This window comes from Eptatretus burgeri, chromosome 2, assembly GCF_056783735.1.
Source record: "Eptatretus burgeri isolate ZD-2024b chromosome 2, Ebu_testis_v1, whole genome shotgun sequence".
Classification (NCBI taxonomy): domain Eukaryota; kingdom Metazoa; phylum Chordata; class Myxini; order Myxiniformes; family Myxinidae; genus Eptatretus; species Eptatretus burgeri.
Genome location: NC_140962.1, coordinates 80,139,525 through 80,164,524, shown reverse-complemented (window position 1 = coordinate 80,164,524; position 25,000 = coordinate 80,139,525). Strand labels below are relative to the sequence as shown.

At 49.4% G+C, this 25,000-nt stretch overlaps 1 protein-coding gene across 4 annotated transcripts in view; it reads left to right on the top strand.

Annotated features, from left to right (window-relative positions):
- SNX4 (sorting nexin 4) overlaps window positions 1-25,000 on the top strand; it is a 134,411-nt gene that overhangs the window by 85,095 nt on the left and 24,316 nt on the right. For all 4 annotated transcript variants that reach the window (XM_085870001.1, XM_085869999.1, XM_085869998.1 and 1 more), the window contains 2 exons: window positions 757-829; window positions 17,592-17,653. In XM_085870001.1, coding sequence (XP_085726127.1) covers window positions 757-829; window positions 17,592-17,653 — 135 coding nt within the window. The remainder of the gene's footprint in view (window positions 1-756; window positions 830-17,591; window positions 17,654-25,000) is intronic.

Sequence of the window (25,000 nt, the reverse complement as noted above, 5' to 3'; positions counted from 1 at the left end):
TACTTTAAATCCCTCCCTCTTCCATTCCCCTCCCTCCCCTCGAACTTTTCCTGCTTTTGTATCATTCCTTGGTGTTTGCTTCAAAATTTTGTCTCAACTTAATTTGTTTATTTATTTTCTTGTACTTTTAAGTATTCGTTGATTGTGTACATCGCAGGGTGGGCAGGATAACTTAGAGGTACGCACACTCCCTTCTGGACTATCCACCCTGCATTTGAGTCCCGCTATAAACTGTCATCTCGGTGTTTCACAGGCAGCTCGATTCATCAACGTGTGTGCCGTCCCTCTGATGGATGTTAAACGGGAGTCCCGTCTGTCGACATTAGTGGTAGGACATTAAAGATCCCATGGTGTTCTTCACGAAGAGTAGGCGAGCTAACACCGGCACCATGGCCAAGTTCCAAATTCCTGCCCACTTGATTGAGTATCCGGCATCAGTGGTGGCCCATCCATCAAACTACTTTGGCTCTCAGTGACACTGTATCGAGCATGGTGCGTCATCATCATCATCATCAAGATGATTATGATGGAGTACATTAAAGTCATATTTGAAGAATGTGGTGCTAATAGCCTTGGCTTGCCTTCAGGTGTTGTGGATGCTGGTCACATAATTTTGTTTTTCTTTCATGTGAAATGAAAGTGTGCAGATATATACATATATATAGCCAAGTGCACGAGCCAGGTTCAAGTTTGAGAAATTTGTTTTGATGGGTGCATTGAACGTACAAATGAAATAATTGTACCATTGTGTGGCAGGCGCTTTGTGGAGCTGAAATGTTACTGCGATGAACTGCATACCATCATCTCTCAACTTCTGAAGGTTCAGATGGTGAGTTTATTTTATTTTATTTTTTCTATTGTTGCGAATTCGCGCGCGATCGGCCGCTCGACTCGAATGGCGGCCGTCTCGCCCACCGGAACGGACAATTCAGTCGTGACCCTCTCGGAACAATGCCGGGAGCTAGTCACGGGTGGGGGTTTAACCTCACCACGATCGTGCCAATTGCCCACCCGTGCAGGATAGGGTTGCTCGCCAAATTCGATCTACCTAAGTACCTGCGCGAATGGTCGACCGGGCGATCGTACCATGCCACAGGCTGACTCCGGACACGAACCGCTTAAGCGGTCCGTTTTGTGCTTCAGTGATAACCGAGCGGTGTTATCGTCGGCCTTGACGGTTCCGATTAATTACCGGGATGTTGAACCCCCTACGAACCCCTTACGTGATGCAAGATGGAGAGTCAAACAAAGGAAAGGACGCAGCGAAACGGGGAACAAGTTCACACAATGAATGCACTTTATTCACACGCACAGACAAGCACGTATCCACAGCAAAAGAAAAATGCACATAAAAAGCAAAGAAAGAGTTAAAACCGAATACGCATACACACGGCAATACTTAAAACAATACTACTTTAAGGACAGGCGCCACCCACAGTCATTTACACAAACCCAAAGGAAAAGAGAAAGTTGTGACTTCCCTGCACACGTCGTCCAGCGTTGCGTCCTTGCCCTCGAATCCGAGCCTCCCCCGATGTAGTCTGCGACTCGCATCTTGCGCCGGCACGTGTAGCCGCTCCGCGCCACGAACGGGGCTTCCGGCACCTGGCAGAAGGCTCGCCCTCTCCCGCTGTAGATGGTGACAGGGCCCAGGAGGAGGATGCGCCGACTCGACTCCCTCCAGCTGGACTCGTAGGAGAACTCTCTGAAGAACTCATGGACAAACGAACCACCAACAGCAACAACCACACGCAGACGAGTGAAGCGGAAGAGGAGGAGGAAGCGAGTGGAGGAAGAGCGAGAGGAAGAGAGAGAGAGAGAGAGAACGCGCCCCGCCCGTGTCCGTCTTTTATAGCGCGGGGCTCCGCCCTTCGCTCCGCCCCGTTTTCGACTCCACCCTCCTTCGAGAGGGTTCTCGAAAAGGGGCGTTCCCTCACCCTGAAGGCCTCACGCTGTTCATTCACCAATCGGCGGCGAGCTGCCCTTCCCCCTTCCCTCACACCAAGCGCGGGGAAGAATGGCAGGAAAAGCCCACCAGCATCATTGGCGGTTTTTGTTTGTTTAAAATAAAAGATAGAGAAAGAAAAACGACTAACTGGAGGATCGCAGCCCGAATGGATCACATAAATTCCCACTATACAACGGGTTTGGGCGAACTACACATGTACCTATCGAGATATCTCACCTGAGGGCCCTTTATGGTGTAATGCGAATTTCCACAGCCGTAACACTGCCCCCTCCCCTTTTTGCAGACTCGTCCTGAGTCGTCAAATTCTTCTGTGCAATCAGGTGTAGTTCTCCCCGAGTACATTTTACCTACGGATCCCTGAGTGCGACATTCATGGTATTCGTGTCCCCAAAATAAATAACCTGAGGGCTGAGTAACTTACTAACAAACACACTCATACAGACGACTTAAATAAAATTGCCGGCGTGAGACAGACATGCCGGGGGCGCACTCATATTTACAGTACATCTTAACAACTTATAAATTTTACACGAACCATGGCCCAGGATCAATAGACTCTGCAGGGAGCAAAACAAAAGCCAAAAAGAAAACCGGCGCACGGGCCGCCACTGCAGGCCCGTGTTGTAGCTGCCAACAGGACAGTCCTTGCAACTTCCATGACGATCCTGGCACACATGGCAATGAACAAGGGGGGGGGGGGCAAATGCAAAACAGAACGGGGCTGGTGGACATGGGCAGCAGGCATGGGCCAAGGTAAAGGCAGGCAGGCATGGCATGACAAGGCCGCTGTAGCAAACACAGCCGGCAGACGATCTGACCAGCACAGGCCTTGCAGCAAAAACAGCCGGCAGTGGAACTGACCGGCACAGGCCTTGAAGTAACACAGCCAGTCGATGAAGTTGGCCAGCCTTTGCCTTTCAGTGGAGGTTGGTGGAGGGAGTGCGGTGGTGCTGGGCACTCGGGCGGGCTCGGACCTACCGACCTGTCTCCCTCCCACCTATCGCCTTTGCCTGTCACTGTACCTACCCACTCCCTTAATTTGTAAAAACCAATTTAGCCCCAATTAATTTTTTTGTTGTTTTTATTTTTTTTACTCTTGCTTCCCAACGATAATTTGTCCCCTAATCCCCTTTATCGTCTTTGTTCGGCTTACCTATCGTCCCCGAGCCTACTCCCAACCCCGACGTTCCCTTCCCAGAGGGGAATAAGGGAGAGCTCACGCCCTGTGTCGAGGCCCAACTCAAGCCTCAGGATGGCCTCCCCAGATTTCAGCGATCTAACCCAAAGTGTGTCCAGCTGCCCACAACGAGAGCGAAGGGATGGATGGTGCGGAGGGGTACATCTCTTAAACTACCCCGGGGCTTTCAACGAGCGCCTCTCGCTTAATCTATTGATTCTATCAACCCAGATTCCCGTCGCCTGTGTTGGTGTCCTTACAATTCCGGGCCTCGCCCCCCAATTTTCTTTCCGTGCCCTCACACGGTCTCATAGCTGGGATGCGTGGCTCCCTTGGCAGGCACTACCCTCTGTGATTCCCCAACGCTGGCACCCCCGGGCACAACATTGCATTCGAGCCTACCAGCTCCCGAAACACCGGGGAGTGCCCTCCATGGCGACTCTCCTGAAACGCTCACGTGGCAGGCTGGCTTCCCGGCCCCCTTTCCGAGGGTCACCCGTGCCCACAACACTGCCCACACGGCTAATGGCGCCCCAGGACCCCGCATCATGCGGGCGCACCCGTGCCCACTACACTATCCCGGCCCCCCATGGGCCCTTGGCCTACCGCGGCCGACTAGCTCAGTGCCCGGGGTACCCACTCAGCTATACTCACCTTTCGCAGCCACGCTCCCAGCCCGTCAACAGGGCTCCCGCACCCCTCCAAATGGGTTTCCAGCCTACTTTCCCACCAACAACAAAACGACTTCCATTTTGTCAATTTAACTAACCCAGCTAACTCACTCTACACTGACCCCAGGGTCCCTTGGGCGGGAGTCACTCCTCCCCCCAATCACTCATCACACCATGCATTCCACATTCGCTCCATTCACACAGACCCGCTGGCCTCACTCACTCAACATGTACTCACCTCACAACTCTTCAACACACACCACTGAATCCTGCCATCTTGCGCACTACATCCCCTAACTATCTCGTGCTCCACATCATCCCTTAAACTACAGCACGCTCCTTTTAACACGACGTAGCTAAGCTACGTCCCCACGACACATGCACAAGTCTGTCTCTGTCCTCAAATATCATTTTCCCATCTCCCTTCCTCAATCTGACCTAAATCCCTCTACCTAATCCATTCCACAAACTCCATGAGGACTTACCCCTGCGCCATGAAGTCGGTCTAACTAACACTAACCCTTCCCCTTAACCAGTTCCATCCTGTGCCCAGCAGGGGAGTCTTTCACCCCATGCCTGGGAATCCTTTTCACCTGAAAGCGAGGCTTGCTATTTTTTTTTCACATGCGCAGCACCAGCGCGGCAACTCGCAACCTGCGCACCAGTACAGCAATTCACATCCGCGCACCTTTGGCGTGACGTCATGGCAGCTGTTCGCGTCCCTCTTCCCTCTTGGACGGTACCATCCGGCAGGGATTCACCCTCCTGCCGGATTCCAACCATACACGCAGCCATGACGTCACCCGGCGCATAAAAAAAACCAAGCCTCGCGTTTCGATGGGTTCCCCACGCGATCACATGTGCTCTGCCCGTTGGAGCTTAACACAAGCCCGCGTGAAGAACCCATCCGTTCCAAATCCGTCTACCTGCCTAACCTTTGTCCGTCCGTGGGATCGGCAACATCCACCGATGGCGTTTCCGGACCGGTTTTCACTCCCGCAAGCGCGCACGTGGCGGCCTCGTGTATACCACAGCACGGACCTCGCGCACGCCGCTGGGTGAACCCGGCGCGGTCCCCAAACCAACTATGGTCGCGACTCGGCCTCTGTTCTTCTGTCGCCGTCGGCTCCGTTCCACGCACACACTCCTGCGTGTTACAACGCTCATACTCCACTCCATCACACTCGCACCGGGAGACGCAGCTGCATGCTCACGCATGCCGACCGACATCTCCCTTGCACACCGCTCTCTCACACTCGACCATTCACTCGTACACGCGGTGACACTCACACGCGGTTCCTCATCCACACACGGCGTGCTGGGAGGCACGCACTTCGGCACACTTGTCACCACACCACTCACACACGGGGGCGCACTCACACCTTTCACCACACACACCGGGACAATCACACTGGGGATTAGTGCCACCACAAGGGATTCCGGGGCCTCTATACCCCCCAAGCTCGGCGTGCACCCGTACGCAGCACTCATCCCCTCGAACTCGCTCGACACGACCGAACTCACCTGGTCGTGATCCGCCTCAAGGGAGAATAGCGTCTCCCTCTGTTCCCGAAGGAGGCTATCCAGCTGCTCACACTGGGTCCCTAAACAGTCCGCCAGCTCCCCCTCATGGTCCTCCACTACCTCCGTGTGTGTGTGCTCGTCCTTAATCCCGTCCAATTCACCCTCTATCTCCCGTGTCTCTGCCAACTCAGTCACCCCTTCACCCTTTACCTTCCTTGTCTTAACTATTATTTCTTTTCTTCTTTCCGTCGTCACCTCGTGTCTCGTCTCACACTTTTCGGTCACCCCATTTAGTTTTTCCCTCTCGGTCACCGTCACTTTTTCCGTCACCTCCACGCTTCTCGCCCAACACGTCTCCCGTATTATTTCCTCCTCACCCGCCTCCATTGCGGGCCTGACAGCCGTTGCACTCCCCCCGAGCTCGTTCGTTCCAGCACGTGGTGTCGCCATTTTGAGCTCCCCTGTTATTGCCAACATTCTCGCCATGCCCGCCTGCAGGCTTTGGCCTATTTGCTGCATCTCACCCCACAGTTCTTTCATTTCTTCTTTTAAATCCGCCTTCATTTCATTTTTCATTTCGTTTATTTGTTGCGTATTCCCTGTTATTGCCTGCAGAATCCTGTCGAGTGCACTCGGTTTGACAAGGATTGGGGGGTTTTGGCGGAGAGGGGGAGGGGAGGTGTCATACTCCGCAGCATCTGCTGCGCCCATTTCGGGTTCTGGGCTCGGTTGGGGGGGAAATTGTTCCTGCATCACAATGGGAATGTCCTGCACGGGGATTTCATCCTGGGCCATGGATTCTACATTACTACACACAACTAATCCACCCGGCACCCGCTCGCCTTGAGACTCCATCTTATTTCTCGTAATGGATTAATTTAGCTCACTCGTAATTTGGAGGGAACGGGGTGGGGGGGGGGTCGCCTCGCACAACCCTGCTCCGTTCCCCGTGAGTTTAGCTTGGAGGCGGGGTGGATTCGAATCCCACTCCCGGACACCAGTGTTACGAGGAGGGGGATGGGTTCGTATCCCACGACCTGACGCCAGTGTTGCGAATTCACGCCTGCCGGCGTGCGATCGGCCGTTCGACTCGAATGGCGGCCGCCTCGCCCACCAGAACGGACAATTCAGTCGTGACCCTCTCGGAACAACGCCGGGAGCAAGTCACGGGTGGGGGTTTAACCTCACCACGATCGTGCCAATTGCCCACCCGCACAGGATAGGGTTGCTTGCCAAATTCGATCTACCTAAGTACCTGCGCGAATGGTCGACCGGGCGATCGTACCACGCCACAGGCCGACTCTGGACACGAACCGCTTAAGCGGTCCGTTCCGTGCTACAGTGATAACCGAGCGGTGTTATCGTTGGCCTTGACGGTTCTGATTAATTACCGGGATGTTGAACCCCCTACGAACCCCTTACGTGATGCAAGATGGAGAGTCAAACAAAGGAAAGGACGCAGCGAAACAGGGAACAAGTTCACACAATGAATGCACTTTATTCACACACACACAGACAAGCACGTATCCACAGCAAAAGAAAAATGCACATAAAAAGCAAAGAAAGAGTTAAAACCGAATACGCGTACACACGGCAACACTGAAAACAATACTACTTTAAGGACAGGCGCCACCCACAGTCATTTACACAAATCCAAAGGAAAAGAGAAAATTGCGACTTCCCTGCACGCGTCGTGTCCTTGACCTCGAATCCGAGCCACCCCCGATGTGGTCTGCGACTCGCACCTTGCGCCGGCTCGTGTAGCCGCTCCGCGCCACAAACGGGGCTTCCGGCACCTGGCAGAAGGCTCGCCCTCTCCCGCTGTAGACGGCGACAGGGCCCAGGACGAGGATGCGCCGTCTCGACTCCCTCCAGCTGGACTCGTAGGAGAACTCTCTGAAGAACTCGTGGACGAACGAACCACCAACAGCAACAACCACACGCAGACGAGCAAAGCGGAAGAGGAGGAGGAAGAGAGAGAGAATGTGCCCCGCCCGTGTCCGCCTTTTATTGCGCAGGGCTCCGTCCTTCGCTCCGCTCCGTTTTCGGCTCCACCCTCCTTCGAGAGGGTTCTAGAAAAGGGGCGTTTCCTCACCCCGACCGCCTCACGCTGTTCATTCACCAATCGGCGGCGAGCTGCCCTTCCCCCTTCCCTCACACCAAGCGCGGGGAAGAATGGCGGGAAAAGCCCACCAGCATCGTTGGCGGTTTTTGTTTGTTTGAAATAAAAGATAGAGAAAGAAAAACGACTAACTGGAGGATCGCAGCCCGAATGGATCACATAAATTCCCACTATACAACGGGTTTGGGCGAACTACACGTGTACCTATCGAGATATCTCATTTGAGGGCCCTTTATGGTGTAATGCGAATTTCCACAGCCGTAACACTATTTTTATTTTTTAAACAAGTATGGGCCCGTAGGGGCGTAAACGATGACTGGATTGGGGAATTATTTCAATTAGATCGGACCAACCGTATCATAAATGGCCATAACTTGGGAAACACCTGGGTAACATCTTCAGGTCTCCAGCGTCAATTGTGACATCATATCAAATGAAGAAGAATTGTGATGCCTCCTCTCTCTCTCGCCCCTCGCTCCCCCCAAGTCTCACCCCTCCTCTCTCCCCCCTCCTCTCTCGCCCTCTCTCTCGTCCACACTCTCACCCTCCTCTCTCGCTCCTCCTCTCTCCCCCTCTCTTGAATTGTGACGCCCTCTCTCTCACCCCCTCTTTCCCCCTCTCTCCCTCCCCTCTCTCGCCCCTCTCTCTCTCTTTCCCCCTCTCTCTCTCCCCTCTCTCTCACCCATCTCTCACCCCTCTCTCCCCCTCTCCCCCTCTCTCCCCCTCTCTCCCCTCTCTCTCTCCCCTCTCTCTCCCCTCTCTCTCCCCCTCTCTCTCCCCCTCTCTCTCCCCCTCTCTCTCCCCTCTCCCTCCCCCTCTCACCCCCTCCCTCTCCCCTCTCTCTCTCCCTCCCTCCCCTCTCTCTCCCCCTCTCTCTCCCCTCTCTCACCGCTCCTCTATTCCTCCTCTCTCTCCCCCCTCTTTCTCTTCCCTCTCTCTCGCCCCTAGTCTCGCCCCTCCTCTCTCCGCCCCTTCTCTCTCCGCCCTTCTCTCTCCGCCCTTCTCTCTCCGCCCTTCTCTCTCCGCCCTTCTCTCTCCGCCCTCCTCTCTCCGCCCTCCTCTCTCCGCCCTCCTCTCTCCGCCCTCCTCTCTCCGCCCTCCTCTCTCCGCCCTCCCCTCTCTCCGCCCTCCTCTCTCTCCGCCCTCCTCTCTCTCCACCCTCCTCTCTCTCCACCCTCCTCTCTCTCCACCCTCCTCTCTCTCCACCCTCCTCTCTCTCCACCCTCCTCTCTCTCCACCCTCCTCTCTCTCCACCCTCCTCTCTCTCCACCCTCCTCTCTCTCCACCCTCCTCTCTCTCCACCCTCCTCTCTCTCCCTCCCTCCTCTCTCACCCCTCCTCTCTCGCCCCTCTCTCTCGCCCTTCTCCCTCACCCCTCTCTCTCGCCCCCACTCCCTCCCCTCTCTCACACCCCCTCACACCCCTCTCCTGTCCCCTCTCTCGCTCTCTCTCTCGGCCCCACTCCCACCCCCTCTCTCTCCCCCTCTCTTGCCCCCCTCTCTTGCCCTTCCTCTCTCACCCCTCCTCCCTCGCCTCTCTCTCTCGCCCCCACTCTCATCCCCCCTCTCCCATCCCCCTCTCTCGCAGATATTGGTCGACAGATAAATGGCCGTAACTTGGAAACCGCTCGTCCGATTAATATCAAACCTCGAAAAGGCACATCCGCGGGTCCCCAGCAATATTCCTGGCAAGTTTCAATCAGATCGGACTGTCAATCGTGCAAAAAAAAAACCAATAATAATAAATACATAAATAAACATTAATTGTGACGTCATTCGTGATGTCATAGCACCGTGTCTTGTCATTGGTCGACAGATAAATGGCCGTAACTTGGGAAATGCTTATCCGATTAATATCAAACCTTGAAAAGGCACATCCACGGCAATATTCCTGGCAATATTCCTGGCAACTTTGTCATGTCATGATAAGGTGAGAATTGTCATGATAAGGAAAAAATTGTCATGATAAGGTGATAAGGTGGAACGACACCTTCAGCTGCCATATATACACCTTTTCAACACTGAAAAAGCAGTAAAATGGCCGTAACTTGGGAACCGCTCGTTCGGTCGATATCAAACCTCGAAGAGACACATCCGCGGGTCCCCGGCAATATTCCTGGCAAGTTTCAATCAGATCGGACCGGTGGTTGTCGAGAAACGGCGGTCGCAGACAGACGGACAGACAGACAGACACACAGAGATTGCTGGAATTATAGATAGACTAGTAAGTGCCCGTAAAAAAAAAAAAAAAAGAATAAATAAACATTCAAACCGCGAGCAACAACCACGCAGGCCGTTTCTTCGCTCTCACGTGCCCGTACGTTCGTGGTCCGGAAGTTCGAATATTATTCGCAGTTACGATTATTCGCAATTTAGTTTTAATACCCAATTATTCAATTCGCGCCAACGTATTTTACCTTTTCGCAATGTTGTGGCAAGGAAAAACAAAAAGAGAAGAGAGAGAAAAAAATTTACTTCCTGGTTCGGAGCATACCAGCACTCTGATGTTACCGAAATTTATACACCGGCTAATATGAAAACGATCATAACTTGGGGCATTGTGTTTATCTATAAATGCGCATAAGAAATCGAGAAATTATTAGAATACACGAAGTCATCAATATCCGGAAGTCCGTACGTTGTAACCCGTAATGGATCCGGAAGCCCGTATGTTGTAATCCATAATGGCGAACGCGGCTGAGCTTCCCTTTCCCATCGGCCACGCCCATGCAACAACGTGTCTATCATTAGTTTGGTAAATAAATGGCCATAACTTGGGAAGCACTTGTCCGATTAATATCAAACCTTAAAAAGGCACATCCTTGGGTCCCCAGCAATATACCTGGCAAGTTTCAATTAGATCGGACCAGCGGTTGTCGAGAAACGGCGGTCTCACACACACACACACACACACACACACACACACACACACACACACACACACACACACACACACACACACACACACACACACACACACACACACACACACACACACATTGCTGGAATTATAGATAGATAATTAAAATAAATTAATTAATTGGGTTTTAAAAATTAAATATCTATTGCATTAGATCTTGAACAACCTGCAAGGAATTGGTAGCTTTAACTAAAATATTGTGACGTCCACGGGACTTGAACAGTCCCGCCAACGTAGAATGAGCCGAAACGTTGGAGGCGGTTTATTTATTTATAACCCAAACATGGCGGTTCTAATCGCTCTACCGCAAACGGGACGAAGAAGGTGGCACGAGTCACTTTTCACTGAGTTGATGATGTTTATTTGTTTTTTACTATTAACCAGAAATAACAAGACTCGGCAAGAAAAGGGATCCGGGGCGATTCGACGGGATGGTGTGGGATCGGGCGTGGGGAAAAACACAGAATTCCAATGAATATACAGATCTCAGACCCTCTAAGGCGCCAAGCGCGCGCGCGCACACACACACACACACACACACACACACACACACACACACACACACACACACACACACACACACACACGCACACGCACACACACACACACACACACACACACACACACACACACACACACACACACACACAACGTAGCTATTTCTGGTGGTCAGGCTGGACCATGGTGTGGACGCAACTGTCCCTGGATCGGCGTCGGACGAGCTGGCCTTGCTCTCGTCAAGGGGGCAGGAGAAACCATGGTGCTGTCGACCTCCTGGTCTTGGCCCAAGTCCGCTCACAGCCGCCAGGGAACCAGTTCTGGCGCCAAGTTGCGAGCACCGTACAATTCAACACCGTACTCCGAGTCAGCAGAACCCCAGAGCCAACCAAGGTGAGGCACGAGGCTCAGCAAGGCTCCAAGACACGATGAAGAACACGATCGAATCAGCACAACAACAAGCACGCTCTCCGCGCAACAGCCTCCACACCAAAAAACACGATCGTTTTGTCCCGATCTTCTTCCTCTTCCTTTTCGACCCCGAACAGAACCTTTTTATCCTCCTGTCCTCGTCACTTCCAATCGAGCCGTTTATTGGCCCACCGCCGTCGCCTTCTGCCAATCGTGATCACGGGGCGAAGCCATCCGCTGCACTGTCCTGTGACGTCACGGCCAGTCTCCAGAGAATACCAAAAGGGGTTTACGCAGACACACTTACCCTATCCCGTGTCCCTATCTAATTACGTGACAATTATCATTTCCCCCCTTGAAGAAATGAACATTTACTAGACAACTTATCACCACTGAATTGCTACTTATTACATCGAGATCCTGGTAAACTCGAACAGCATGGCATACCTAATTAAACATCCTAATTACCCTTTGAATGCATACCCCCCCCTCAAACGTAACACTGCCCCCTCCTCTGGTACCGCAGCTCCTGCAAGGTATATCACAGGCACTACCGTACCAGTACACCAGTACACCTATACACCTACGTACACCTAATTAACCTAACGAAATAAAGTAGGAGGGGCAATGGGCAGCGAGTCGCAGCTAACTTACCTATCCTGCTTAATGTACTACCCCCTTATGGCCTTATCCTCGCCTAAACAATCATTCGTTTTTTTTTTTTATCACATGAGAGCACTGAGCGAAGTTGCACTCCATCTTCTGAATCGTCGCTCTTGCCCAACACTCTTCCAGTGATCTGGGGAGGGGAAACAAAAGGTTCCACAAAAACACAACACTTATACTTTACATTCCTACTCTAAGCCTTAACGACACTATTCACAGGATATTTACGCTTGACCGCCTCCCCCAGTGGATGCTAATCGACCCAGCGTTACCTGGGGAGCCAATTTTCAAATTTGCTTGCCCCAAAATTATGCGGACATCATGCCCTTGCTGCACATGTCAAGTTGTGCGGGATCGAGTGGGACTCATACATCTTCACAACACTCACACCATGGTCATCATCACATTTCTAGGTCATGGTCCTCATTTTAATCATGCAGGCTGAATCCCGTCGTGGCCGTGGGGTGGGTTACCACAAGATGATGGGGGCATCTCAGGTGCAACCATGCCCACAGGTAAGCTTTAGTCCAGCCCAGATGTTTCTCCGCCCCGCTCCCTTTGATTCCCACCCCCCTGGTAGCCATCAGCTCTAATCCCATACAACACTCTGGAAGGGGTCTCACTGGCTCTTCTGGCCTTCCTGGGTCGCCAAGGTCCTACCCGCCTTGGTCGCCCAACCAGACCCTCTCCCAGTTGCCTCCAGACACTGTCACCATTAGCCACCAGGTGGTGAATCTCCTTGAAGGGGGTCGCAATTCACGCTCACCGTGAGCTTCAGCAATCCCTGTGGACAAGCAAATCATCCCCACCCACAAAACACACATGACTCCCCCACCCCATCGGCCTTACATGTGACACCTGCATTTCTAACACTTCACCGACCATGACCTTCCCTGTTACCACACCATGTCCAATAAAAAATCAATGTGTGCACCATACATTTCACTTCTTAACTTAAAACAACTCACACAGCATTTCTCACCCGATCCACGCACCAGCCATTGGACAGCCACTTGTGCCCGCTTTGTTACCAATTACCCACTGTCCCGATTGTCACTCTAAAACCCAGCAGAACTTACAAACCCATGCCAATTTTCCCACAATTCATTTTTTTCCACTAAAGGAGGCACTTCGCCACAATCTCACCAGCCGTGCATGGCCCTATATGCTCAGCCCGATCTAGTCTCCCGGACCCCCGACAGTGATCTCCGGACCCGACCTATGAAAGGGCATCTCGGATAGACCTGGCGGTTCAGCAGGAGGATTCACCCTCTCCGAGTCTAAAAGTCTATTGGAGGGTCCCTCCATCGCCGGGTACCGGCAATATCGTTGCATGTGTCCTCTTCGCCCGCACCGGAAACAACTCCCCATAAAAGGCCCCCGTGAGTATCGGTGAAATGTCTCTTCCGGTTCTGGACCCCCTCGGCCATAATCGAATTGCTCTATTGGCTGGGCTGGACCCCGCCGCTTTGGCGCACTAACTACCGGGTTACCCTTTATCAAACTTGACAGTTTCTGGCAAATTTCCTGAAACATTTGGGTAATGCCAATTTCTCCCAGCCCCCCTCCCTGATCCTGGATCTCCGCCTGTCGGATCCTCACCGATGGCCTCTCTGGAACCCGACCCGGCCGACTCCACGAGGCCAGCCTGGCCGCGCACTCGGCCGCTCGGTGAACGGTGGGTGGATCCTGTAACTCCACTAGCGCTCGGACCTCAGGGTCAAGCAGAGCAGCTAAAAATTTCTCTAGTGCCAGTCTGTCCCATGCCTTCACTGTAAGGTCCCGATACGCGATCCTGACTGATTGGTAAATGTCCTGTGCCAGCTCCTGCACTGTCTCACCCGGCTTTAATCTGCGGTGCTGGAGCTAGGCCCGCACCAGATCACAGTTTGCCGCGAACCCAAACCGACGGCTCAACGCCTCGCAATTGTGGGAGCTGGTCAACATCCCCTCCGCGATCACGTTGAACACATCTGCGGCTGGTCCACGCAACGTTGCCACCAAATTCCCTGTACGTTCCCGCTCATTCCACCCGTTTAGTCGGGAAATGCACTCAAATTGCGTCAGAAAAGCTTCAACGCTCCCTGACCCGTCGAAATTTACCAGGGGGATCACTTTTACGGTGGCCCGCTTCTCATTTTCTCCCTTGTCCGAATCCAGCCCAGGGATCAAACACCCTTGTGGCTGCGTATCCAATTTCGGAGCCCACTGTGGCCAAAGATGTTTTGTGGTGAGGGTCTCATGGGTCAATTTTGCCTCCTGTTCCAAACGTTGAATGGACCGATTCACCTCTTCCCGCAGGATCCTCTGGGCCCGCACAACCTCCAAGGCTCCGTCGCAAGTTTGTAGCTGCTCCTCAACCAACCCGGACACTCTACTTACAAAAGACGGCTCTACCAGGCCTTTATCCAAGACTTCATCTTGGCTCATAATTTTATCTTGTTCATCCAAACGAGCCTCCAATCCTTTTACCTCCTCCGCCAAATTCATCCCTTGCTTCCTCAGCTCTCCCCACTCTTCAACTTGCAGCTGCATATGAGCATCCACACAGGCACGATGACGTTCCAGGCTTTCATCCACTTTATCAACCCGAATGTTCGTTGCATCAATTTTATCTACCAATTTTTTTTGTTTATTTTCCCCCTCCAATGTAATTTCTACCTTTGTTTCCTCCAATCTATCCTCGAATTTACTTTGTATTTCTCCCAATTTAACATCCACACACTCCTGCATCTCAGTTTTCATTTTCTCCATCTTTTCCCCCAATTCATCCCTCATTAAATCAATCCGTGCACCCAACTGTTCCCCCATTACCCCCAATTGATCTGTCATTTCTGCCCTCTGTGTCACGAATTGATTTTCCATTTGTGCCGTCATATCTGCCCTCTGTGTCACGAATTGATTTGCCATTTGTACCGTCATGTCCCCTATTAAACGTTCCAACAGTGTCTGGATCGTCATCGCACCGGTTTCCGGCGCTGCCGGCCCCATTACGGGCAATGAAGCACGGTCCACGCTCGGAATGGGGGAGGTTCCAACCCTACCCCCGTCTCTCCCCTCTTCCCCCGACTCGCTGCCTGACACGTGGCCTTCCTCCTCAAACATCTGCACATCCGCCATGGTGCAGAAGTCCCATTTGCCGCCAATCAAATTAAATTTGAAAAATCCCGCCAAAATTTCCCCGCGCTCGCGCGCTTTTCTGCAGTAATTTTATATTCCAGTTCGTGGCGAGATTTTAATCTTGGTATATTCTCCCGATACCAAATATAATTTAGAGGGGTTCGAACATCCAACACCCTGACACCAATGTGACGTCCACGGGACTTGAACAGTCCCGCCAACGTAGAATGAGCCGAAACGATGGAGGCGGTTTATTTATTTATAACCCAAACATGGCGGTTCTAATCGCTCTACCGCAAACGGGACGAGGAAGGTGGCACGAGTCACTTTTCACTGAGTTGATGATGTTTATTTGTTTTTACTATTAACCAGAAATAACAAGACTCGGCAAGAAAAGGGATCCGGGGCGATTCGACGGGATGGTGTGGGATCGGGCGTGGGGAAAAACACAGACAATTCCAATGAATATACAGATCTCAGACCCTCTGAGGCGCCAAGCACACACACACACACACACACACACACACACACACACACACACACACACACACACACACACACACACACACACACACACACACACACACACACACACACACACACACACACACACACACAACGTAGCTATTTCTGGTGGTCTGGCTGGACCGTGGTGTGGACGCAACTGTCCCTGGATCGGCGTCGGACGAGCTGGCCTTGCTCTCGTCAGGGGGGCAGGAGAAACCGTGGTGCTGTCGACCTCCTGGTCTTGGCCCAAGTCCGCTCACAGCCGCCAGGGAACCAGTTCTGGCGCCAAGTTGCGAGCAGGAGAGGGAGGCAGGTCCGCCCGCCGTTCGACCCCGTACTCCGAGTCAGCAGAACCCCAGAGCCAACCAAGGTAAGGCACGAGGCTCAGCATGGCTCCAAGACACGATGAAGAACACGATCGAATCAGCACAACAACAAGGACGCTCTCCGCGCAACAGCCTCCACACCAAAAAAACACGATCGTTTTGTCCCGATCTTCTTCTTCTTCCTTTTCTACCCCGAACAGAACCTTTTTATCCTCCTGTCCTCGTCACTTCCAATCGAGCTGTTTATTGGCCCACCGCCGTCGCCTTCTGCCAATCGTGATCACGGGGCGGAGCCATCCGCTGCACTGTCCTGTGACGTCACGGCCAGTCTCCAGAGAATACCAAAAGGGGTTTACGCAGACACACTTACCCTATCCCGTGTCCCTATCTAATTACGTGACAATTATCATTTCCCCCCTTGAAGAAATGAACATTTACTAGACAACTTATCACCACTGAATTGCTACTTATTACATCGAGATCCTGGTAAACTCGAACAGCATGGCATACCTAATTAAACATCCTCATTACCCTTTGAATGCATACCCCCCCCCCCATGCCTGGTGTTGGCTTAATGGTTAGGGTAGTGGGCTTTGGATCCTAGGGTCCTGAGTTCAAATCCCGTTCAGCTGTTGAATTAATACTAGGTGGGGTTAACTCGGCCTGTCATCCTTCCGAGGTCGGCAAAATGAGTGCCAGCATGCTGGTATACTGTGTCGGAGTGGCGACCCGTCCAGGATTGTGCCCAATAGCCAAGGAGACTGCTTAAGCAGCACCAATACTCTGCACAGAGTATGGTCCCAATCTCCTCTCTCCCCCCCCCTCAAACGTAACAATATGTTAATTTGTGATGTAGGTTTTTTTTTTTTGGTGTGTTTTAAAAAAATATACATATATATATATTTTATTTTATACGGAAAAGGTGTTTGTTTTTAAACCCCGAGTGAATGAAGCAAAAAGTGGGTTTAAGCAATTGGTTCACGTCTGTCTGTCCGTCCTGTCTGGTTTGTTTTTGTTGAGGTTCCTTTATGACCTTAAAAATAAATGGAAAATAGATAAATTAAAAAGAAATGGAAATAAAATGTAAACGTTTTGGAAACTGCAAGTTCAATGCCTGAATTTTTAATGTAATTGTGATTATTCTAGAACTTGGTGGAGAAATATTGTTGTTCATCAAATAAACACTGCATGACAGAAGTCACAATAGTGAGAATTGCTTTGCAATCCATGTCCCTACCGATGTGATATTTTCTAAGTCCAAGGGAATTACTTTGTGAAAAATTGACGAAACACCCTGTAACTCGAACTTGCTCTGCAACTTATCATAATAGTCATGCACCAAGTTTCAGTTGAATATGTTAAAGGGTATGAGGAAATTTTTTTTCTGAATAGCCACAGGTGGGACGGACGGACGGAGAGTAAACCTACAGTCCCTCCGCTGAAACCAGTAGGCGAATAATAGGTTCAGTGTAGTTGTTATTCAATACTCTGTTAAAGTGAAAGTGGTGGTTTTGCATAATTGCAGAATAATTATTTTGTGAGCTCCCAGCTTTTACCATTGCTGGGCAGGGTTGTCGACCTGTTATTGCCTTGAGTGGAGTTGTGTGATTATCCTGGTATTCTCTTCTGCAACCCTGCCCCTGCCCCCTCCTCTGCCACTCCCGACCATGCTATGTTTGCAGAGAGTTGCTGATCGGCTATACGGCATCTACAAGATCCACGCAAACTATGGTCGAGTATTCAGGTGAAGCCCTCACAAATGACCGTGTGCAAACTTAGGGGTTCCTGCTAGTGGTGCCAAGAGCTCTTGGCTCTGTTCAGAATGTCATTATATTATCAAATGAGCAACGATGCCACAAACTTTCTATCTTTCATCGTTTTTCCTTACCTGCGTCATTTACTTGTTTTGACCTTTGTACATCCTGTCTCTTTTGTGGCTCCTACAGTCCTCCGCTCATTTTGTACCCAAATACTTTATTAACATTTGTGGATGGTTCCCTTTTTATTTTGAGTAAGTTGTACTTTGCATTGGTTTTGTTAAAGGTCACTTCGATGAGTTGGTTTTGAGGCATTGGTGAGATACATAAGTGGCTGAAGGGTTTTGAAAAAGCACAAAATAACAAAACACACCTAATTGATCCTTTAATTAGGTAATTACATAAGTTTTGCTGAGCCTTCTTTTATAAATTATGATGGCGGTGATCTGCGTACTGTCCTGCACTATGTACACAAGATGTTTTTTCCTGTCCAGCGTGGGAATGGGCTCAGGTTATGTGTTAAGCTCTCCTCTGCCATTGTGAGTGCACGCCCTCCGTGGGCTGCCCACAGGGCCTTCCTGCCACTAACAATGCCGGGTGGTGTGTGGCTTGCGCTCTTCTCTTGTGGCCACGCACTGAACACCACGTGCCTTTCAAAGAAACTATAGCGCAACACAGTGAGAGGCCTTGATAATTGACAGCGATACAAAGCCTGGTCCAAGGTAAAAGCTGATGCAATAGACCTCAGTATCACAGGGGTTGGCCATTTCCACCAGTAAGTTGTGTAATTTGTACCTCGTTGAATCCAACATACATCCTTTACTGAAAGTAATACGTTTGTAAAGCCATGAAGATGTTGGATTACAATTTAATGGATAATGGGGATGAAACTTCGATTTGCTGAATATCCCCTGCAAACTAAATCTCCTCCCTACTTTTCCGGGCCTTCGCGATGCCCGCAGGGCTGGCTGCCTGACTTCAACCCTGACAAAATAATCTCCGTGGTTGAGCCACTGTTGCAAGGCTCTGTGGGAATTTGATGTTGGTGGGTGTTACTCTCAGAGGCAGCTGCCATAGCAGCCGCTGTGAGGTCACATGCTTGGGTGTGTGCTGGCCCCTCTGCCTGTAGATAAGCTGACTGTGGGATGGGATTTGTCATGCTGCTTGTGAGCCATGCTGTCATCTTTGTAGCCTTCAGCGAGTAGCACTATATGGTAAATTAGGATTGTGAGTCGAATAAGAGCCAGCTGTGTAGCAAATGGGAATGTCAAAATTGGAATATTTAAAATGAAATAAAAAATAAAATCTGGAATATTTTCAGTCTCAAACTGAGGTAGCGATAAGATGATGGAAGGTAATGATAACATGAATTGAGAAATGTGACCATGAGATTCTAGTCTTTCTCCTCCATGTACCTGTCCTTCCAATTGTTCTTATCAGATTATTGCATTTTTGTGTGCACGAATGAACTTGCTTACTTTGATAATGTGAAATTGGTTGTAATGTTGTTCGAGCCGCCCGGCACAACCCCCAGATGGAGGATATGTCTGTCGAGGAGTTGGGAGAAAAGTAAAAGCTGGATAAATGGTTGTTGCTCGAAAAGGAAAAGTTCCTTCCATTGTCAATGGTTGGGCATTACCTTTTTTGAAGGTGGATTTTCACTGTTGTCATGTACTGTCAGACCCCGCTCTTCGCTGGGGATACGTTTCTGAAAAATGGCGCAGAAAAAAAAATGCAGTATATAATTTTTTTTTTTTTACATGGTTTAGGCTCATGGAAGAGCAATTACACATAAAGGGCACAGCAGGAGAAAGGGGAAACAGCAACAGCAGTGTGGAGGGAGAAAGACGGAGACAGACAAACAAAACACTGCCTTGTGGAACTCCAACCTTGAAAGGGTTCCGTTGAGAGCCACACGTTGCCTACGAGAGTGGAGTTGGCCTTAGATTCCATAGGCAGACAGTTTGGAGAGCAAGGCAGAATGCGAGACGGTATCAAACACTCGAGATATGTCCAGAGAGACGGCCCTGATCTCATGTCTCATATTGAGGGCCTCCATCCATTGTTGGCAGAGTTGAAGCAGCATGTCCACGTAAGAGTGAGCTGGTCTGAATCTGAATTGATGATCTCAGATGAGGTCATTGGAGAAAAGGAATAATTTTATGTGAACTGCAATGATGGATTCCATGACCTTGCTGATTGTAAGTGCAGTGAGCTAATTGGGCTGTAGCTAAGGGGATGTATACCTGCAAGTTGCTGTTGGCTGCTATCTCCACACACGGGTGTGTTTCAGGAGATGGAACGGAAATCGTGTGCGTGCGTGCGTGCGCGCGCTTGTGCGCTTGCACAAGCTCTTCCCTTTCTCACCCAACCAGAGTGGCCATCTATCAATTGTGTAAAGGAAATTGGATTATAATGCAATACTTCACCTTTCATGGGCTATGACTGGGCTACAACATGAAAAAGGTTGTGTTTGCTTTTGCAAGATGTCAAACATTTTGTAGTTGGATGAATTAAAGGGAAGGCATTCATTCTGAGTAACGGCAATTTTGTGTTGTATTGCTATACTCTTACCATTTCATGGTACCGGTGCCTCACCCTGTCCAGTATCTTCAGGTCGATATTCTTCAAGTAAAGCAAAAACGAGGATCAGTGACATTCCGTGAGGGTGAAGGCAGTGCTTTTCTTCCATGTGCAACTCTTTCTGATGAGCTCAGTCGTGAACATTCGTTGAAGATGCTCTGTTGCCATGTTGGTTCACCGAGCTTGAATGCTCAATGCTTGCAAATCGGTTTTTAATTACCATTGAAAAGGTGATCATCTATGAGATGCAGCCATATTCCAAAAAACAAAAACAAAAACAAAAATCAATTCAACTTTCTTCTTTGGAAACCTTCCTGTTCTCTGAACCATACATTGAAAGAGTTGTGGTGTCGTATCACCATCTAACTCACGTCCCATGTAAGTATTTATCCATTGCCAACTTCCATCATCTTCTTAACAGCCACAATCATTCCTATGTTATTGTGGGGTTTGGGAAGCTTGGCTCAAGCCCTTCACGAATCGGCTGGCAAGGTCTGACATTCGACCTAAGGTTAAGACACTAATTTGGAATTTGTTCATGGTGCTGCCGATAGCTTGCCTACTCTTCGCGAAGGACACCGTGGGATCTTTAACATCCGCCAACTAATGCCATCAGATTGGACGCCCGTTCAATGATGGCACACACCCTGCCTGTGAAAGCCCGGGATGACACTTCATAGCTGGGCCGAGATTAGAACCCAGGCAAGGCAACTTGGAGGTGAGTGTGTACCTCCAGGCCATCATGCCAGCCCCATTGCCATCTTCCATATGCTCTCCATATAGTTAATTGCCATCTTGGTTTGCAGCTAAATCATTTTTTTTTTCATTCAATTTGTTAAATTCCACGTTTGGATGACCCATCGTCGTCGTGAGCTATTAGAAGCTGCAAGCTGGCTCAAGGCGGAACAGCCTACGGTTCTAGCCAGCTCACTCCCTCCATCATGTACAGTGAAGTAGCATCAAGGAACGGACAGGTTTAATAATCATAATGTGACACATTAGAAGTGATAGTTCTCACTTAAAATAAATAAAATATTATAAACTGGAACCTCAGATCTTCACATGCAAATTATTTCCTAATTTGCATTCCTCAAGAATCCAAAGAAGCAAAAACAGGCTGCAAATTCTGTGTTTGGAGCATCATCACCTGCAGGTGAACATCGAGGTTTGCCAAATTGGGATCTTTAACGTCCACCAACTAATGCTGGCAGATGGGACGCCCAGCTTAACATCCATCGAAGTGAAGGCACTCACAATGAGGCTTGACCCTGCCTGCAAGGCACCAGAATGACATATTGTAGCTGGGCCGAGTTTCAAACCCAGGCCAGATGGTTCAGAGGCGAGTGGTTGTACCTCTGGGCCATCCTGCCAGCCACAGCTCCAGCCAATTTGACTGGTCAGTGAAGTAGCATAAGGGAAAGGACTTGGGTTTTGTTTGCTGCATGATTATACACTATAAGTTATAGTTTGGATTTTAAAAATTAATAACCTGGCCATTTCAAATTGGCAGTCTTCAGACTTTGTGAGAGTGGTCTAAATAGCTTCTCATTTGAATTGCTGGGAATACAAGTTGGTGAGATTCCACTGTAGTATATCAGTTTTTCTTACATCTGCTTTAAAATCGTTTCCATAATTCGACCCAGACTTGGAATCCTAATGTCATTTTGACCTAGGTTGTCTCGATGATGGTTAGTGATAATGTTTGTTGAGGAGAGGATGAGATGTCTTCTGTTTCTAGATTATCTCATTGAGTGTCTGTGAATCCTGCTTCCTGGGAATGTCGTGGGAGAAATAGAAGAAATTCTTCTCTTGTCTGTTAGATTTGATGGTATTGTTGAATGGATCATGTGCAGCAGTGTGTAGGACAAAGTCCGTCCACTGCTTTTGTGGAATCTAATTGAAATGTGTCTGGAGAACAAGTGCAGCAAGGTGCTGGACCTCGCACAGTTTTTGATGCTCTCCGTGGCCCACAGTGGTCCATTCACACCTAAAGTGAGACAGAGATGGCAGTTCAAACTTGAGATGAGGAAGAGCAAAGAGAAAGTGAAATGCCTTCCTGCTCGGCCAAAAGGAATTTCATAAATGGCTTTCTTGATTTGCTCATTTCTTTTCACATTGATCTCGAGTTCATGGATGGACGTTGTACGTAAATCACATGCACACCAAGGACCTAATTTGGAGATGCATTGCATAACTCACGAGAGAATTACTGATTAATACAATGGACCAATCAATGTGCAACATATGGGATTTTAACGTGGTATCCCAGCTTCATGAGCCATGTCATGTGATGTCATCCGCATCTGTTTAGTATTCCCATCTCAGCTTTTGCCTTGTATGTAACACCAGGTTCAAATCTCTCTTATGGTATTTTGATTAGGACAGTATTTATGTCTTTGTTGCATATATAAAAGCACAGCTCTTCTTCCTGTTATATACGAGCTTGTACATTCAAGGTCTCCCTTGATTCTTTAAAACATAAAGCACAGTTGCTTTCATAGTAGCTAAGTTTTTTTTTTTATTATTATTTTTTATTTTTATTTTTATTTTTTGGACATTGATCTGTTACCCAAGTTTTAACCTGTGGCATGTCACAGGTCTACAAGACCTAGATGTGTTACTCTTGTTGTTTTGGTTTTTGTTGGGGGTCGATTTTTGAAACAGACATAGGTTGGAGAGCTGCCGGACCACCCCCACATTGGTCGCTTGACTCCACCCACCATGGCACCTCGACAAAATTATATAGCTGCCATCTTGGTTTTCTGGTGGGACCTAACACATTAGGCCTATCGGCCTCTGTTGATAATATTGTCATGTCCACACCGGTTAAGACCGACCTGGACAGATAGTCAAACGGTTCAACCTTGCTATAATCTCCAAGAACACGTAATCCTTGGAGATTATAGTGCGGGATGGGGGTGGCAAAGATGCGTACCAGACGTGTTCACCAGGACGGGAGGACAAGCGTTTATACTTGAACCCACAACGAATAGACAGACACAAGCAATCTTGATGAATAGGGGTTTAAAGGACGTAAATCAAGTAGTTATAAAAGGAATAAATCGAAGCGTAACAATGAAAATATATCAAAGCATGAGGTAATTTGCAGCCGAAAGTCGAGGCGCCTCCACACACAGTGACAAAAACAGATGAGGGGAAAAATAAAATAAAAGAAACATCCCTCCTTTATTTCTGGCACATAACTTTGTCCAGAGATGATCTTTTAGAACTTGACTATCAAACCGCGTCGTCCTGCATGGGAAACCCACCAGAAATGGTGCTGAGCCGCTCTCTGAGTGGGAAGCGTACGATAGGTAATTGGTATGGATGGTCTCTTCATGAAGGGCTCAGAAAACCGTACAGTCTCTTCTCGTATTTGAGATTGCCGACCCCGCTCCTCTCTTACACCAGGTCCGCTCGCCGCAACGATCACCCACCTTCCTCCTCGACCACATGACGAGACGATTTCTGCGGCCACGAGTCACACTCTTCTTCCCTCCTCAGAAATGTACACGCTTCATGACTCAGCCGAATGAGAATCTGCATGAGAATGGTGCAGCCTTCTTCACTTTGTTAAGGGGAAACCAGTGAGCCAGATCCTTCTGCCTCCAATCTCATACCTCACACACACTTCTCCCCTGAACCTTCTGACATCACACCCATCCATCATCTACCCGCGGAACATGGTTTGCTAGTTGTCATTCCTAGAGACGCGGTTTTGCCTGCTTGGAACGTTTGGCTCAGTTGTTGTTGTTGTTACTGACATGAATCCTTTTTCATCGCCAGTCTTGTAGATGCAAATAGGAAAAGGTCACGGGCAATCCCATACTGGGAGAAATTGTACTTAAACCCCACCTCATCAACACAGCACCGCCCCCCGTGTGGTGACATGCAACAATCTCAAGCTGGAAGTTTCCCAACTTAAGTTGCATCGAAATGTCTTCGACCTGTCCATAGACCATGCTACCCTATACAATCCTACTTTTGCGATGAAATTCTTCCATCTACCCCACAAACATAACACACCCCCCTCCCTGGAACCATAGCTCCTGCAAGGTTCAATGCAGGCGTTACCATTCCAGCCTAACCACTTACCGACTTCCACCTAATTAGCCTATGAAATAATTTTGGAGGGGCTGTGGGAACTGAGCCATAGATAACTTACCTATTCTCCTTAATGTTCTACACCCCTTAAACACGATTCAAACTTTTGTGAAACTCATGGTTTCTTGCCCCTAACTCCTGGGGTGGGTAGAAAATGTCAAAAAGCACACAAAAACCTACTGTAACAGACAAAACCTTAACAGAACACTTATTAACGTTTTTACAACCCCTTTCTAAAGACTGCGTTCACCTGTGGATGCCGCAATGCCCAACGTTCCTTGCGGAGCCATCTCAATTTACCTAGTCCAAATTTCCGTGGGCCCTGTCTCTCTCTGTCTGGACCTTTCCTATGAAATTCCTCCATGTACCCCACAAACATAATACATTGTCCAAGTTTGTTGTGTCAGATTTCTATTGGCTTTGTTTGGGTCGAGTGTTAATATTGTGACGGATCTGGAAACCATTTGCATTCAACATACAGATCCCAAAATCAATTATCCTGTGAAGTACATGTGTAGTCAGATCCCTTTCCTTTTGTCTAGTGGGAGAATCCAAAACGTGCCTTTCGACTTCTTTTAGTTAGGTTATGAAATCTTTTCATCCAACAACCAACAAGCCATCTGCATGACCCCTTGGCCCGTCACGAT